At 38.7% G+C, this 17,638-nt stretch overlaps 1 protein-coding gene across 1 annotated transcript in view; it reads left to right on the top strand.

Annotated features, from left to right (window-relative positions):
- ascc3 (activating signal cointegrator 1 complex subunit 3) overlaps positions 1 to 17,638 on the top strand; it is a 175,511-nt gene that overhangs the window by 11,832 nt on the left and 146,041 nt on the right. The window contains exons 4-5 of the mRNA XM_042422838.1: positions 2,450 to 3,027; positions 10,173 to 10,290. Of these exons, the coding sequence (XP_042278772.1) occupies positions 2,450 to 3,027; positions 10,173 to 10,290 (696 nt within the window). The remainder of the gene's footprint in view (positions 1 to 2,449; positions 3,028 to 10,172; positions 10,291 to 17,638) is intronic.

Below are 17,638 nucleotides of genomic sequence, written 5' to 3'. Positions count from 1 at the left end.
GAACAACACTGGTCTTACTCATAGCTGCACATGCATTTCACACAGGAACCAAATCTGTCAAACTCCTACAGAACATTTAAAAACTTCTGAAAGGAAATCTGCCTCTCTCCAGGCTGAGCAGAAAAACTGTGCTGCTACTGTACCAGACATTTGGTCTCCGAACCAGACTGGCTGTTGCTCAGTTAGCCAATGAATCTGAACATGGAGACTCTTGCCTCTATCTAACACTACTTGTGATTCTTATGTGAATTTGTTCACCCACCCCTCAATGTAAAACACGTTCAAATGTAAAAACAATGATTATGAAAGATGCAAACTTGAAGCAAGCCAACCTCCTTCCAAAATATGACTCTTGTCGTGGAGATGTTGAGCAATGGCCAGCACCTCAGTGGAGATGTCTTAATGCTGAAAATGGTTATTGAAAGCACCTGGCCAAGCGGAGAACTGAAAACAGTGAACATCAGAGTGTTCTGCACTCAGATGCTGTCTCCTTCCGTTCTGCCCCCTGAAAGTCTGACTCTTAGTCTTTAACCTCAACAGATCAGACTATAATATGAAAAATTAGTCTAATTGGTTCACTAGTTTCTAAACAAGGAACTGCATTTTACCCATGTTAGTTCAGGTCACGTTGCATGGAACTTCAGGGCACTGTCAGCACATTCCGGTTTGAATATCTGATTATGTCAGTAGAATCTTCACATTGACCTATCTGTGTTGTTTAGGAAGGCCCCCTCCAACCTTGGTAACCATGGCAATGCTGATTTACCCTTTATCAGAGAGGCCTCTACTTTCCCAAAACATCACAGAGGGTTCTGGAGTCTCAAGGAGAGGAGAGAATGTCTCCTTTCTACTTAAGAATTACAGTGTGACCTCAAGGCCCAGGCTTGACTCATGTAACCCAATTTGTAACCCCTAAAGATGTAAAATTCCATAACAACACTCCTCATGAATATTCATGCTAACATAACTTTTGGTTAATCAGAATTAAACCACATTAAAAGGAACAGTGCCACAATTTGGGAAATGCACTTATTTGCTTGCTTTGATGGGGAGCCAGAAAACATGTCTAGTGTCTGTACAATAAATATATAAATATGAAGCTACAGCCACCAGCCAGTTAGCTTAGCATAACATAAAGAGATGAAGCAGGAGTAAGCTAGCTTTGCTTTGTCCAACAGTAACAAAATTTGCCTACCAACACCCCTAAAGCTTAACAATTAACATTTTATACCACGTTGATTAATCTGTACAAAAACTGAAGTATAAAAACAGATTTGTGGTTTTACAGTGATTATGTACAGACTGTTTCTTGGCTGGGTGCAGGGACTCCCTGGAAACTCACGCTGAGGACAAGACTCCAAAATGTCAAACTATTCCTTTACATGTAAAAATCCCTTCAATTTTTTTTTCAATTCCTGTTTCGCAGTCCTATCAACAGAATTTTCCCTTTTAGTTTTTTAATGCGTGGGTCTGTCACATGGTCTGTCTGGTGATAATGAAGAGCGCTCAGCTCAACGCCACTGTAGTAGAAAGACCACAATCTTCATTTTCAATAATCCATTCCTATTAAATACTAATATACGTAAAAGATTTCATAAAGAAAATAAAACGGCATAGTCAAACCTACAACCAGTGTGGTCAAAGATAATATTGTAATAGTATCGGGCATAGCCACTCGTGGTCAGCTGACAGTAATCATGCTAGCAGGTAGTTGGTGACCCTTGCTTTGCAGGTCTCAGTGGTCCCTTGAATCTCCCTTGTTGTTAAGGACAAACAGACAAAGATAATGATGATAATACCAGAAAAGAAAACTGCATACGAGGAAACAAGGACAGAGAAGGAGAAGGAAGGTGCAACATCATTTTGGGTAGTGCAGAAGAAGTATTTAAATACTTTATATACTACAATATAAAAGTACTGCATTACAAGTTAAAGTCATGCATTTTGCAGAATAATAGTTATTATATAGGTTATCTTATTGGGTTATTACTGACATATTAACTTGTAATGAGCATTTAATGTTAATACATTGTTTGGTTGTTTATTCATGAACTTTGTGTTGTATTTTATTTATTTATTCAATCACATATTATTGTAAAATCAGAATCTGCAAAGTAACCAGTTGCTAATGTTGCCAGCTGTTAATGTAGTGGAGTAAGTACAACATTCCTGTCTGAATGTAGTGGAGTAGAAATATAAAACAATATGAAATGATATTACTCAAGTCAAGTGGTGGTATTAAGAGGGTGGTATTTTTTTTTAATGTTTTACTCACAATTGTTATATCTTTACTTAAAGGATGTGAGAACTGTATACCAACATTTTTGATAGAGAAAAAGGCACAAGGAAGGCCCATGCTGGGCTTGCCTGGGGCCTCACAAATCATTGGCTGTAGTGATTACTGCAATCATGACATCAAAGTTTAAATACCTTTTGTTCTGTTTTACAGTGGGGACTGAACATGGTCAGGAGGCCATCGAACATGCTGCTGTCTTTCTTTTTGAGACCTTCCACAACAAAGATCATGTGGGCACAGAAGAGACCCGGGCCATTAAGCAGATGTTTGGACCCTTTCCTTCATCTGCAGCTGATGCCTCCTGTGCCTGTGTGGCACGGCTGGTGGCTCCACTTGGAGACTCCCGAGTTGAGGACTTTATCCAAGGCCAGAGCTCCCGTCACAACCCCAAACGAGGCTCCACTTTCGGACGCAACATTGCTTTCTCGTATGACTGCTACACACTTGACCCACTGGAGGACCTGCCCTGCTCCGGCATCCATGAGGATAACATGAACCTGGACTTCACTAACTTCCTCAACAACCAGCAGAGCGGGAGGAAAACTACCAATGAGGAAGAGATGTCCAGCTCAGGAAGATCTCTGAGCTCTGGGGATGGAACCATTCTTAGAACAGAGGTGGAGAAATATCTGTTGGGAGGCAACATGATCTCATCCAGCCCAGAGGAGCTGTGCACCTCCCTGTTTGAAATGCTGGCCTCCCACAAGAGCGACGATGAGCTGCAGAATGAGGTTTGTGTCAGTGGGAAGCAAAATCTGATATATGAGAAACTCTATTCAATAAATATAGTAGTTCTTGGGAATATTTTTTACGCAGGTTAAGTGAAGCTGAAACTTGCTTAGTTCAGCTTAACATCTGTTTTTATGTGAATCAGAATCAGGTTTTTTGCCAAATAGGTTTGCACATGCAAGAAATTTGCCTTGGTGTTGTGGTGCATAACATAACAAAGATCACAGGTGTGCAAATATAAGATTAATACAACATGTAATGTTCATGGGGGGGATAGAGTCAGTGTCAGTGGGGATCACTGGCCTTGTTGATGGGAAACTGTTCTTGTGGCGTGAGGTTTTGGTCTTGACAGATCTCAGCCTCCTCTGATACTTAAAGGATATGGCTGGTGATTTTCTACATTTTTCTTATTGTCAACAAATCTCATGTGCAGAGCCAAACTAGTAATTAACTGATCTACTAGCAAGTATTGTGTGTGTATCCAATGCCTGAAATATATCTTATTCCTCTGGGCTGTAGAACTTGTTTTTATCCACAAACTATTAAAAACACACCAGTGAGCCACATCGTTGCACTGGGTGACATGTTCCTTCATCACAAAGAGTTTGGGTACATTAGTTTGTTAAGAAACACTTCCACAGATTAATAACAGTAATCATGTTTTCAGTCTCAGGAGAGTAGTTCTGTGTAAGGCAGACACCACTGCACATGTGCAAGAACGCAGTTCCGTTAACAGAGCTTCACTAGCTTGTTGGACTAAATATCACAACCTCTTGACTTTGTACTAAAGTTCTTTGAGAAATTTACAATGTCTGGGTCAGAGTCTGATCGATACAATGAATATATGAGTATGAACATACTGTACATCCTCCAAAGATTTGCTTATGATAAAGAACTCATGAAGAACTTTATTGTTCAATTTGAACTTGAACTGAAAAAGGACGAGTGAACTCTGAACATGGTATTTGTGCGACATAAGGTTGACCTGTCCTAGTGGTGAGTTTAATATCTTGGTGTTCCTATTGATCAACCTTGACCTTCAACAGCTGGCCTTTTGGGTTTCATCCAGATGCTGGATTTATTGTGGCCTGGCTGTTAGGACAAATCATCCTTGGCCTTTAACTCCAGACCTTTCTAGACATTTCCAACTTCTGCATGGCTTTGACCTTCATTGGAAATAAAGACTGTTTGGAAATATTAACAACTCAACATGTACGCATAAAACAAGAGGTCAACATTTAAGACAGCAGTTTAAGATCCCTAATGTCTTAACATTGTATTAATAGAAAGATTAGATGAGGCCATGTTACTGCACTGTGTGGGGAAACCAAGACATTACAGCAGCAAATAGCAATTAGGTCAGAGATACAACAGATGGTAGTGCTTTTCAACATTATTGATTATCAACTTGTTGTATTAAGCAGAATTCTGTTGTCCATACTGACGTTTTACAAATGTAAAGAGTTGTGTTATCCTGATAATCAGACCTCATTGCCATTTCGTTTTCACCTTATTTTTCAGTGTGACACGATGTTCGTGTTCATAACACAAGTTGGTATTTCTGTAAGTCGACTTACAAGTACCTGTACCATCTCATCATGACTTGAAGTCATTTCTTTTGTCCAGTTGTCTGTTGCAACTTTTCTGTCAACTTTATTGATCCCTGAATTGCTTGGTTGTTTTTCCATCCAGGGAAACAGCTGTCAGTGAACACAACACGAGACACGACACATGTTTGAACAATGGAAAAAAAATCAGGACCTGCCCTAATTGACAATTTGGATAGACCTCTTAAGCACAGGTTTAATTTGGATGAGCTGAGGAGAACTGCTGTAGCAGAGGGTAGAAGAGTCAACATGGCCTTGCATTGACACCCCAGGAAGGTTTTAATGTTGCATTATGTTCTGATTTGACATGTTGATGTTGTCCCTATGTGTAGTAACTGAAGATTACTGACATTGGCACTCCCATTGGTAATATCAAAAGAGACACTGTGGCAGACAGCAGTGCATTCTGGTACCCCCCCCTGCTTCCCATGGATTTCACTCTGAAAGCAGCACATAGACAGGATTTTCAATTTTCATCAAGATTATTGCATTTTCTACAAACAAAAATTTAAGCCATCATAATAATTTGAAAAATGCTAAAATCACATAAAAATAGCTGTATTTACAAGTCCTTTGATTGCTTCTAATCACAAAATAGTACTCCAAGCATGGCAGTGCAATATAATAATTAAATCTGCTGCAGGATACTGAGATGAATAAGTAGAATTGTCCCAGGAAACCCTACATTTTCTAAATTTAATTTAGCTGGTATTACACTACAGTTAAGTTAAGCTAAACAGAAGGCTATCCCTCCTGTTTTCATCTGCCTTCCCATCCTCATGTGGAGAGAAAACAACAGACAGAAAGAAATGATAAAATAAAGGCCAGGATCAGGGTGCTCTCTGTAGGCCTCTGTTGTGTCTCAACCCTGCTGAAGCCTCCAGCAGTTATTTGCCATCCTTAACATTAACTTATGAATCAGGAAAGTGCTCCATAATTCTGTCCTCCTGCATTATCATCCACCTCCATTCCCTGCTTCCCTTATACTCTTAAGGCTTTTATATTGTCCATATAGCTGTATCTCTCTCTCACTCTTTTTCTCTTTCTCCTTCCATCTCTTTCCTTTCCATCAATTGCTTCACCGCAGAAGCAGAATTGTACAACTTCAGCCGGTTACAGTTGGTTCCAATGTTCCTCACGTAGTTGACATTTGGAAGCGAACTCTCCCACTGACATCTTTAGATGTAGAATGCCTTGTGTGTACGTGTGTGTGTGTGTGTGTGTGTGTGTGAGGGCACCTGCAGACTCTCCATGCATCTACCTCTGTGTGACTCCAAAGTCAACAGTAAAGTTTAAAGGCTGTGCACTCAGTGCCATTAAAGCTGACAATGGAGAGAACCTGCTTCTTATTATTTCTCATTGGTAACCCTGGATTGCTGACATTTTGTGGCAGTGGCTGAGCTCGGGAGGGGGGGGGGGGGCGGTACAGTGGGGAGCTATTAGATTATATACAGTAGCTGATTGGGAAGGGAATTTCACATTGTAGGTTTAAATAGCCTCACTTTAATATTAATGAGGTGTTCTAAATAACACGAAAACCCTACTGTGAGTTGTTCAAAAAGGAAGAGTGTCTACATGTGCTGTAATGGCATTTTAATGTAATTTGGTGATGTTTATGTTAACTTAATGTTTGCAGTGTGCTTATATGTCTGTGTAAATCAAAGTTTATTGGGGCACCTGATACTTGAAACGAAAACGTGTATTAGTTTTATTCAAAATTTTAGTCATTTGATTTTTATTAGTTTTAGTTAAAAAAAAGGGAAAAACTAAAGATATTTTTGGCGCATTTTAAATTGTTTGTCTTCCAAGCATTTTGAGGCTACAGCTGTCGGCGTCTTTGTTGTGTACTGTTACCATGGTTACATGTGTCATTGTCGTCTGTGGCAAGGTTAATGGAAAAGGCAGTGTTTACTTGTTCACACACACACACACAATGTCCATGTGAATGTGCTCTGCAGTAATCCAACATACTGCCGCTCCTCAGTAAACAATGTGTTTGAACAGAACATTCCTGCTAGCATTAGCAAGGCTGCATATGCTCTCCACTGCCAACCTAGTCTCACATCAAAATGTGGAATCTCTATTTTTTTTTGGGCCTATTCTTCTCTATTGGTCTGTGTCCATGTCACCTGACTGTCAAGTTTCTGTCTGCAAAAACAAAAAAATGGCTAATTCTTTTATTCTCAGTGGAAAATGCAATATTATAAGACACTTTCAGCTTTAAAATGCATTTTGATAACATTTCTAGCAAGAAATGTGCATTTTATTTTCATAATCATCGTTCAGTGAATGTATACGATGTTTAGTTTGTCAGTTATTACAAAGATTTTTTCAGGCTATCTGTCGTTGCTATGGTGGTTGCTATGGGCACTGCTATCACGTAGCTTTCATGTTTGAATCATTGTCTTTGAGTTGTGTAGTTATCTGAGCTCTTATATTATTTGTGTTATTTTATGTAACTGTAAGAACCATATGGGATGGTAATGATTGTTCCAGGTATTAGTCAGGTGTTACCAGGGAAACTGAGTTATGGCTTGTGAAAAACTTGAGATTTTGATTGTTAAACACATGAAAATATAAATTAATGGACTTTTACATTCTTTGGCAGGTGACCATGGTATAAGCGCGATAATGCCCTTCGAGGTGTCTATAATCAGGAGGTGTCGGACAGTTCTGGTTCATACATAAATGTGGCTGTGCTGCCTGCATGTTTTCACTTCCTGTTTTGTTGTTGCTTCTCTTCTAAGTCTCAGTGGATTGTAGATTAATTAAGTCCATAAATTGTATTCTTCCAAAACAGAGCTAATGTCAGATAACATTAAGTAGTGCAACAGTTCAAATGCAGGATAGTGTTTTACTAATCAGGAGCTACAGTGTTTGTGATCCCGCAGATGCATGCAGGTCATTGAACAAGACTTAACAATAAAGTAGTGATTAGTTCAATTGTCCATTTGACCCTCTTTCACATTATCATATATATATATATATATATATATATATATATATATATATATATATATATGTATGTTGACAAAAAATTGAATACATTTTGTCATAGTTCTCGTTTTCAAATGTTACTTTTTATTTAGTTTTAGTCTTGTTTTTGTTGTGAACAAAGGTCATCAACGCATAGTTTTCCTGGATGAAATTAACACTGGTACACATCAAAACAACCTCTGCTGATCTGTCATCCTGCACGTGCAAGCTGATTGGTTGCCACCAGGTGAAATTTCTGGCACACCTCGACTAGACTCAACTCATTACATAAAAATGTAAGAGTAACAATGGTAAGGCACAGAAAATAGCTAAGGTTGCAGTTCAGTTTAAATATCTTCAGATCTTACACTCTGATCAGTTATTATCTGATTGTACTGTACTGTATTTTAGGTCTTGTACTGCTGTTTGTGTTAGGAGAACCATTAAAGTGATACATTTAAGAAGATTGACTTATACTTTGTTAAATGAACAGACAAGAAGAAAAGTATTGCATCATATTTTGAGGCAGATACTGATATTGATATTTGAGAGATCTAACAGCAGCGTATTGGCTAATATTCCTCAAGTGTCACATCATAATAAACACATATTAATAATTGTAACCTAGATGTGTTCTGAGCAGGACTTTCTATTGTTCTCTGATGCACAAACTATGTGAGGGTAACAGTGTTTCTCAGTAACCTCAAATACAATTTTGGCATTTCTGTGCTGACAGGTACTGATATATCTGTGATAAGCTAATATACGATGGCAATACACTGTATCTGTTAGGCTATGGGTATGTTTAAGTTGGGTAAATTTTTAATGACTAAATCTGTTTCCCACTTTGATGGTGGGTAATTAAGCCTTGAATACTACTGTTCAAATGAATTTCTATCTCATTTAATTGCTGTATATGAGAAGTATGTCAGGTAGCTTCTTAAATACAACGTTACATGTGAGGTAAAAAAAAAAGTAAATAGGTTATTTAATCAGAGAATTACTCTCATTTAGATGCAGAAAAGTTTTGTTATTGAATTTTAGAAATATCATCTCTTGTAACTCTAGAAGTGCTGTGACATTCAGATAGAACAGTGGTCGGCTGTTTAGCCGACATTCTGCACCTGGGGACCCATGTGAATGAACAGAGAAGAAGCTTGTTATTAATAATCAATGCTGTGTTTGAAAAGGTTATTCATATATTTTATCTTAATGTCAACAAGAGATTCCACAAAGGATTACAGTCTTGCATTTCAATGTGCAGTGTTGTTTATTGCACATAACTAAATAGATTTATGCCTTAGATGTGTATTTTTGCAAGTAAAGTGGAACTTTTTGCACAATTATCTCGTGTTGCTTCATATTGCGTATTATACAGTACACGTCTGGCATGATTAAAAAGTACTGCTTAAATGATTCTTAACAGCGTGTTTTCCATATTGAGGTTCATGTTGGAACGGTCTCGGTGGAGATACAGGCCTGCCCAGTGCTGACCCCTTTCCAACAGTGCTTCACTTGTTCCATTTACCTGCTGAAAAATTAGGAGGCAAGGCTGAATATTTTATCAAAGATTAAGAGCCAGAGGACACAAACATTTGCACTCTTGACCTTTAGCTTAGCAGATCTGGAGTTATTACGCAGCTAATGCTGTAGCAATGGTCCTGCCTGCAGGATGGTGGACTGTAGAGAATCCATCTGAAGGAAAAAAAAAAGTCTGCCCCTTAGTCCCAGTGGAGCCCACACCTAATCAGTCTACTCCAAGTAGAGAATTCATGAGAGTTCATAAAAAAAAAAATCCCTTTGAGCAGGTGAAAACTCAACCCTCCCTACCTCCACACTCTCTCCCAACATACTGCACACTCCACTCCAATAAGACAGAGACATTCACAGGGACCAATAGAAGTTTAGAACAAATATAAAAGAGACCACCGAGGGAAACTAAGATAACCCCAACAAAGGGGGACGGCTGACCTGACATCAAAGTGCGTCTGTTGTTTTAGTTCCCTGCTGTGCTGACTATTGCCTTCCCATGGGAGGACAGACTGAAAGAGCAATCATACCTCCATCCACAAAGCAACCCTGAAAAGAGAAGGAAAAAAAATGCATTGTTTTACAGGTTGAAATAACATACCCTGGGCTTTCAGGTCAACTATTTTCCAATTAGAAACACAAACTTTATCATCACTTTCAACTCTGTCTCACAATGATATTGATGCAGCCTTGTCTCCACTATGCTTTTAATTGTGTACTGCTGCTGTGCACAGCATTTCTTGTTGTTGTTGTTTTTCTGTCACTTGCTAAATGCCAGGTGGTTATGTTTGGGAGGCTAAGCGGCAGAGCATATTCTGTACCAGGCGGATGGTAATTACCAGGTGCTCAGCCTTGGCGCTAGCAGAGTGTTTGGGGGTGTGAGCCATAGGATGTGTATACATGTTTGTATGTGTGTGTGTATATACTTGCCAGGGGTATATATATATATATCTATATGCTGCCATGGGTGACTGTATTTTTGGATTGCGGCCACTGATTTTCATCCTTCTCTCCCTCACCATCTCTCCCTCCAGCTGTTCGAACTGCTGGGCCCAGAGGGGCTGGAGATGATCTCCACCCTCCTCCAGCGAAGGGCGGCCATCGTCGACTCCCTCCTCGCCATCCCACCTGACAGGGCTGGCTACCCACCAGGTGAGACAGCCCCATGGCAACCAGGTCATCTCCATGGTAACACAAACTCCACTTGTCCTCTGCTTTGAAACAGTCATGAATACCAGATATGAATTCATGTAGATTCAAGCATAGAGCAAAGATGAGTCTGAATTGTAAAGACACTCTCACTGAAGGTCTTATAACAAATACTTCTGAAGGCGATTTATTCATTGCTCTTACTTTCAGACAGAAGAATAATTTGTATATATGTACAATAATTATTGGATTATATCTCAGTAAGACTGATTTGTTTCACTTCGTTCAACCTGACATTGTGTTCACGTTCATGATTTCTTATCTTGTTTTGTTTTGCCCTAAATGAGTAACGTATGCATGCCACTGTCATTTTCAGTCGACACAACAGTTGCAGTGGTGGTTTGTAGGAACAGTTAATGTAACATTTTTTGACAATCAAAGACGTGTTGATTGAAGAGTGGTTGTTTTTGTAAGGTCATCCATGCTTGTCACCATTTTTCTATCACTATTTCTCAAGGATGTAGTTTTTTTTCTGGCAAAAATGTCCTCATTCTTAATCCTACTCACAACACTCTGATCAGACGATTGTTTCTCCAACCAGAGAAACAGCTGACAATGAGCACAATACCAGACCTATTTGAATCACTGAAACAATTTTGACATACGACACATGGTCTATAACCATGCTAATGAGTCCACACTGTGGGCAGTTGTATTTGAATGGTAAATACAATTTTAGCCAGCATTACCAGATTACAGTCGGTTATTTTTAAAATCTCTCATTTCATGTACAGTATATATTTACACATAGATATTTCTTCAGCTGTGTAGTACTGCAGTATTCTCTCTGTGTATTTCACACATGAAATAGCCACATGCAAGTAATGCTAAATAACACTTAAAACAGTGGCATCTGAAGCAGGAGAGAGGAAAATCCAGTCATCCCCACCAGCATGTGAAAGTGCTGGAAAATTGAAATATAGCAAAAACAAAAGCTGAAATTGCCTCTCTGCGCTGTTTTATGTTGAATTTTTATAAAGCGTAAGTGAATACTAAAACTCATCAGTCATTAAAGGGCTGCTATGGTGAAAAACAAGTAAAATGATCTAAGAGAAGGATTAGGGTGATGGTGGGGCCTCCTGTTCGGTAAAATAACTCAAAAATATCCTCCGTCTTTTTATGTTATTTGAAAATTTGAAATTTGCACCTCAAGAGCGAGCGATGTTGAGGCGGAACTCGTTACTACGTCACACCAGAAAGTCCAATCAAATATGCAGGATCTTCTTTCTGTTATCAGCGAGTGGTTGTGTGTGTGTTCCGCACAATTTACAGCCTGCTGTCTGCTTAATAAGACTCAGTACTCTGCAGGATCTTCACCTTTTCATCAGCAATCTTTGGATGAAAAAGTTTCTTTCTGTTACTCATAATACACCTTGTAAAGCTAAGCTAGCAACCTCCGACTAGGTTTGAAAAAAATTACTTAAACTTTGTTAGGAAACTTAGACACGATCTTACTGTTCTGAAACATCCTGTTTAAGTCTCAGCTGTGCAACCCACAGTAGATGGGGCTGTGCAATATGATGATATATGTCATGTGACGAGTGAAAAATGTCTATAGTTTCATATTATGCGCTATTGTTTATATCGTGACGCAAATCACTCTCTTTAGGGCAATATTTTTTGTCATTTGGGGGGGTACACGGAACAACTTTTTATCCATTGAATTAAAATGTGCTATATCGGGATAGGTATTGTTATCAGGATATGGAATGACCTATATCATATATGAGATTTTGGTCATATGGCCCAGCCCTACCAGTAGATATTAATCTTGTGTATCCAAACTTTTCATGTGAGGGGCCACATGGAGAGAAAAGAAGTCTTTTGTCCTAAATTGGCTGGACAAATATACAATATATTAGCCGTTATCAACTTCTTGTTACTAGGCGCATAAGCTATGTGCGTGTTCTTTGTAAGCTAAGTCTTCATATAGTCCTCTTTTGCTGAGAACAAAAAGTAACAGCCAGCATGTCAGGGCTACATCAGTCACATTAGGCAGGAGAACAGCACTTCACACATACGTTCTTCTGAGAGGTGGCTGAAGTGCTGCCAGGTTTCTGATGGTGGAGTCAAAAAATTGTTACATATTCCACACTAATTATTTTTGTGTTCCTGAATGGCTGCTTCTCAGGCTATTTTAGTCCTCTGAACCAAATTGTGTGACGTAGAAACTGCTGCATTTTAAATGTATTTTTTCTACTGTAAGGACAATAACTGCTAGTATATCTCAAAGTTAACTAATCCAGCCATCTGCCGGTCCCCCTCCCTCACAGGCTGCTCCTTGATTGCTGTCAGTGGTTTTCTTTAGGATGAAGTGAATGTGTAATGTAAGCAGGGGTTACAAAAGGTTGTCTTACCCTTCTTTCTGCCAATCCATATTACGATATTGCCACAACCAAAACAAAGCAATCAAGCTATATATCTTTGTAGATCTCTGATTGTTTGATGTTGTAATCAGCACTCATCTTTCAGAACTCAAGAGCCTGGAAGATTACACTCCGTTCCCTCTGCTCTGGCTTTTATAGATAAACACTGCCATTACTGTCCCAATGATAGGCATCTATGATGAGTCACATTTAATATGGACAAATGTTTTAAGACCATGCACATAGGACTGATAACTTTTGACAATGTCCAGTGATTTGTAATAATGTTGCTGATGGCTAGTTATTTCAATCTTTTGAAGATCCACCATGTGTGTAATTAGAGAAATAAAAATTCAGCTAGCAATTTCCTTCTGTATTTTGGTGAAGGCAGAGGTGGCCAAAAATATCCATCCAAGGTAAATTGAAATAACTTCAGGTGGAATCTGTTTTTAACTTTTGATTTCTTTAATGTGGGGACACTTCCTTTCTTCCTCTTGTCATGAAAAATTGAATTAGTTTAGTTTTTTAATAAGGCAAGAGGTGCCAATTCTAAACTGTATCATTTTCCATCTGGAGCACAGCAATCTTTGAAAATGTCCTTCTTTTCTGTATTTTCTTGTTTGTTGGTTTGTATCTCTCATTCTCTTCTCTGTCTGCAACCTGAATACAAATACAGTATTTGGATATGAATATCTAATGCGGTCTGAACAAATGCTTAATTTGCTTCCCTAATCAAAAGTAATCCAGTTCAAACAGGAGCTGCAAGTAGCTAATGCAGCATCCATGACCATCATGTAAACAAACGTTTCAGACGGTTGTAAGTTGAGACATTTGTCATGATTAATCCTTAATAAGATCATCAATAAGATGACCAATTTTCAACAGATTTGTGGATGTTACTGTATTTTTATGTCATGACAGTACGCTGTAAACAGAAAATTACAAAATGAAGTTATGGACCATTCTTAAAGTGCATGCAGAAAGGCCATGTTTGACCCATTGGCCCAATGACCTATTCTGATAAGTATTTTCTCTCTGTTCCCCCCAGAGGACGGTGTATGGCATCACCCATGTGTTCGTCCTCATGCATGAGACAAACAAGACGTGTTTTTTTGGTCAATTATCCAATAGATTTTAATTCCTGTTCCACCTTTTACCCAATGAAAAATGTATACATGTTGTAGGCTGACTATATATTTGTTTGCTTTTGTCCGTTCTGACTCTGATGAAGACACAGTAGTGGCAAAACATCCGTCTGTTTTTGAGCTGCAATGATTAGTCGATTAGTCAATTAACAGAAATTTAATTGGCAAATATTTTGATAATTGATTTATCATTTAAGTCACTTTTTAAGCAAAAATGCCAAACATTTCATGGTTTTACATTCTTAAATTACAGAAATTCTGCCTTTATGGTAAATTGTGTATCGTTGCATTTTAGATAGGGGTGTAATGGTTTGCGTATTCATCCCGAACCATTCGGTAACAGATGTTCAGTTCGTTACGCGACTTTCCTCGGTTGGGAATGCTCTGTGACCCAAACAATTACTGTCAAAATAGTTGAATAATCCACTTTCTCCAACATGTGGAACAATAATTCTAGAGCTTGAGTTCCACCCGGAACGTTTTGGCAGTGCGCCACTCATCTGCAGCATGCTCATGGATGTATGCTCACCGGCTTACCCAAGTTACCCTGGTTACCCTGGTTACCCATGCTCATGTAGTATTGCTGCCGTCATTATTATTAAAATATGTGCCATTACCTCCATATTTAAACTATATCACATCTACCTGTCCCCCTCCCCTCTCTGTCCTGACTCCTTGCAAGAAACAGAAAGGTTTTTTTCCTGTTTTAGTAATAGTTTCCACTGCAACAACCTCAGTAATAGTTTTGGCCAATGACCCATTGTTGGATGTTTACATTTTTTCAAAATAAAGGACCAAAATGTTATTTTCTATCTTTCTTTTATTTTCTCTGCTGTACCAAAAACGTACTGAACTATGAATTTTGTGTACCGTCACACCCCTAGTTTTAGACTGATCTAAAACACATCTGATAGAACAACATGACATTGGTCTGTAGGAAATTGTAATGGGCATGTTTTTAGACTAAGTGATTAATCGATTACTCAAGAAAATAATTGGAAGATTAATCAATAATGAAAATAATCATTATTTGCAGTGCTCCAGTCTTTTCTGTCTGAAAAACGGAGGCCCACTCATAAAAGACACTGCTCCATAGCGCTACTAGAGGTCAGAAACTCCACAGGAAACTTTTAACTTATGGGTAGGCCTCACTCACCTCCAGTGTAAATCCAAATATAGATATTTCTGTGAAATTAAAAGCTCCAGAGATGGATAGTAACTTTACATTACACTCCCACTGCCTATTATGATCAGTGTATCAGTACATTGTTCGAGCTATGTAGTGCTCCTGTTCTCTACATGCTAGTAAGGCTCAGTCCACTGAAAGGCTATTACCCAAAGATTGGCCTTTCACTTCAACTCAATTCTTCATTATTTCTTTCACGTCTTTTATGCCATCTACCAGGAATGATGAAGACTAGACTAAAGCCTCCCTTGCGGGCAGGCTCTCTATTTCTGTCCCTGCTTTAACACCTCTCATGAATAAGAGAAATAATAGAATATCATGCCATACTAATAGAGAAAAAGCCCAACACAGGCATGCTGATGCTAAGGCCCAAATAAGCACAGGCTTTGTGTGGAATAGGCTTACATTGGTTTTTGTTGTAGTTATCTGGGTCTCTCGGTGGCTAAAGCTGAGTTCATTGATTTTGTATGAGATTGTATTTCAGGAGACTTGATAGTGAGCTGAGCTAAGGTGGCCCTCCTAGTGATATACCTGCCTTCCATGCATGTTTTCTACTTCAAACGCTGTCCTCTCCCCCGAGCCAGTGTTGTGTCTTGACCCCCTGTTTCCTTTGTCCTGAGGAGGCAGACTCCTCTTCTTGCTTCCCCGTCATTAAAGTGTAGAGTGTTGCAAGTAGTTGAAGATATTGGTGTAAAGATAGGGATGGATAATTTATCATTGCTGGAGCTGTCTTCTGATCCATATGCAAGGTAGGCATCAAAGACGGCTGAAGATTAGAAGAGAGAGCTCCTGCTTTGTCAGAATAATCCCTGCAACTATTTAAAGTCAAGCACACTCATCCTTTAGAGTTTTTGGAATAATTTGAAATTCTCAGGTCCTAAATATAGATTTTAATGCTGGATGTGAAACAGAACAAGAACTAATTAATGTGGACCAGTTACACTGTTAAGTCATTTAGCAGGTTAAATCATTGATGTAAGCCATTGCCTTTAATTCAGATATATCATATTAATATTAGACAGTGATATTATTAGTGTAGCCAGTGTTGTTAAGTCCATTTTAAAACAAAGTTAACTGTACTCAATAAAAGAGCTCAGTTATGATGTAAAAAAATCAAAATTAACTAATTAATTGTCAATTTTTAAACATTCGTATTCATGAATTTATTATAAACTAGAGCTAGACCACTACATCAGCAATACAATATATCACCAGTATTACCAATATATTTACCAGTATGGATTGTAACAGATACAGACGGGTGACAAATTAAAGGAAAAACAGGTACAGGCCTGAAAGGGTCACTGCAAATCAATACAAAATTGTTCTTAGTCATCACCTTTATCCTATGATGAAACATTTCTATCCTGATGGGAGTGGTCTCTTCCAGGATGACAATGCCTCAATTCATACGGCATGAGGGGTCACTGAATGGTTTGAATCATATGTGAATCATATGCTATGGCCTTCACAGTCACCAGATCTCAACCCAATTGAACACCTATGGGAGATTTTGGACTGACGTGTTAGACAGCGCTCTCCACCACCATCATTAAAACACTAAATGAGGGAATATCTTTATGAAGAATGGTGTTCATCCCTCTAGAAGAGGTCAGAGATTTGTAGAATGGTAAATGGACTTGTATAGTGCCTTTCTGGTCTTCCGACCACTCAAAGTGCTTTTACACTACCTGTTACATTCACACACATTCATACGCTGAATGGGTACAGGGGCTACCATGCAAGGTCCCAACCTGCCCATCTGAGGAAACTAACCACTCACACACATTCTACACTGATAGCACAGCCATCAAGAGCAATTTGGTGTTCAGTATCTTGCCCAAGGACATTTCGACATGCAGACTGGAGGAGCCGGGAATCGAACCACCAATCTACTGATTAGTGGACGACCTGTTCTACCTCCTGAGCCACAGGAGTTAGAGCCGCCCCAGCAGTGCCTTGGCATTGAAAGGCGCATTGAAGCTGTTCTGGCGGCATGTGGTGGCTACTAAGACACTTTATGTTGATTTTTCCTTTAATTTGTCACCCATATGATATACATATGTATTTGTATCAGTGTATACATGTTTGTAGGTCTATAAGTAAGAAGAAATGTCAGTACAGAAATGCCAGAATATGTTTTAAGTCCCCCTCCACTCAAAAAATGTATTTGCTTCTTGTTACTTCACTTGGGTTTTTGAGCTTCACTGTGCAGAATGATGTATGTGCAGAGTTTATTTTCACATTCATCTGCTGAAAGTGGAATGTTTCTCTGTGCTCACTGAAAATCTGAGTTTAAGCGGTGGGCCTATAAATATCATTTATGACATCACAACTAGTTTGGAGCCACTTTTGGTCCGGGATGCAACTTACACAAGTGTGATGTGGAAACTTGAAGCCTCCAGTGCACAAACACTGAGAATGGACTTTACAGTGAGGGAGGAAATAGCTTGTGTCCAGCAGTTAAACTTTGAAATTAACAATATTTACATATTCATAGTTTTTGGATTTTTCAATGAGGGAGAAGGAATATTTAGAAAAATTAAGGTTTTTAATGATGTAATTTTCCTTTTTTGAGGAGAAGATATATTTGA

This window comes from Thunnus maccoyii, chromosome 10 (genome assembly GCF_910596095.1).
Source record: "Thunnus maccoyii chromosome 10, fThuMac1.1, whole genome shotgun sequence".
NCBI lineage: Eukaryota > Metazoa > Chordata > Actinopteri > Scombriformes > Scombridae > Thunnus > Thunnus maccoyii.
Note: the sequence above shows the minus strand (reverse complement) of the source record. Positions and strands in the feature narration are given on the sequence as shown.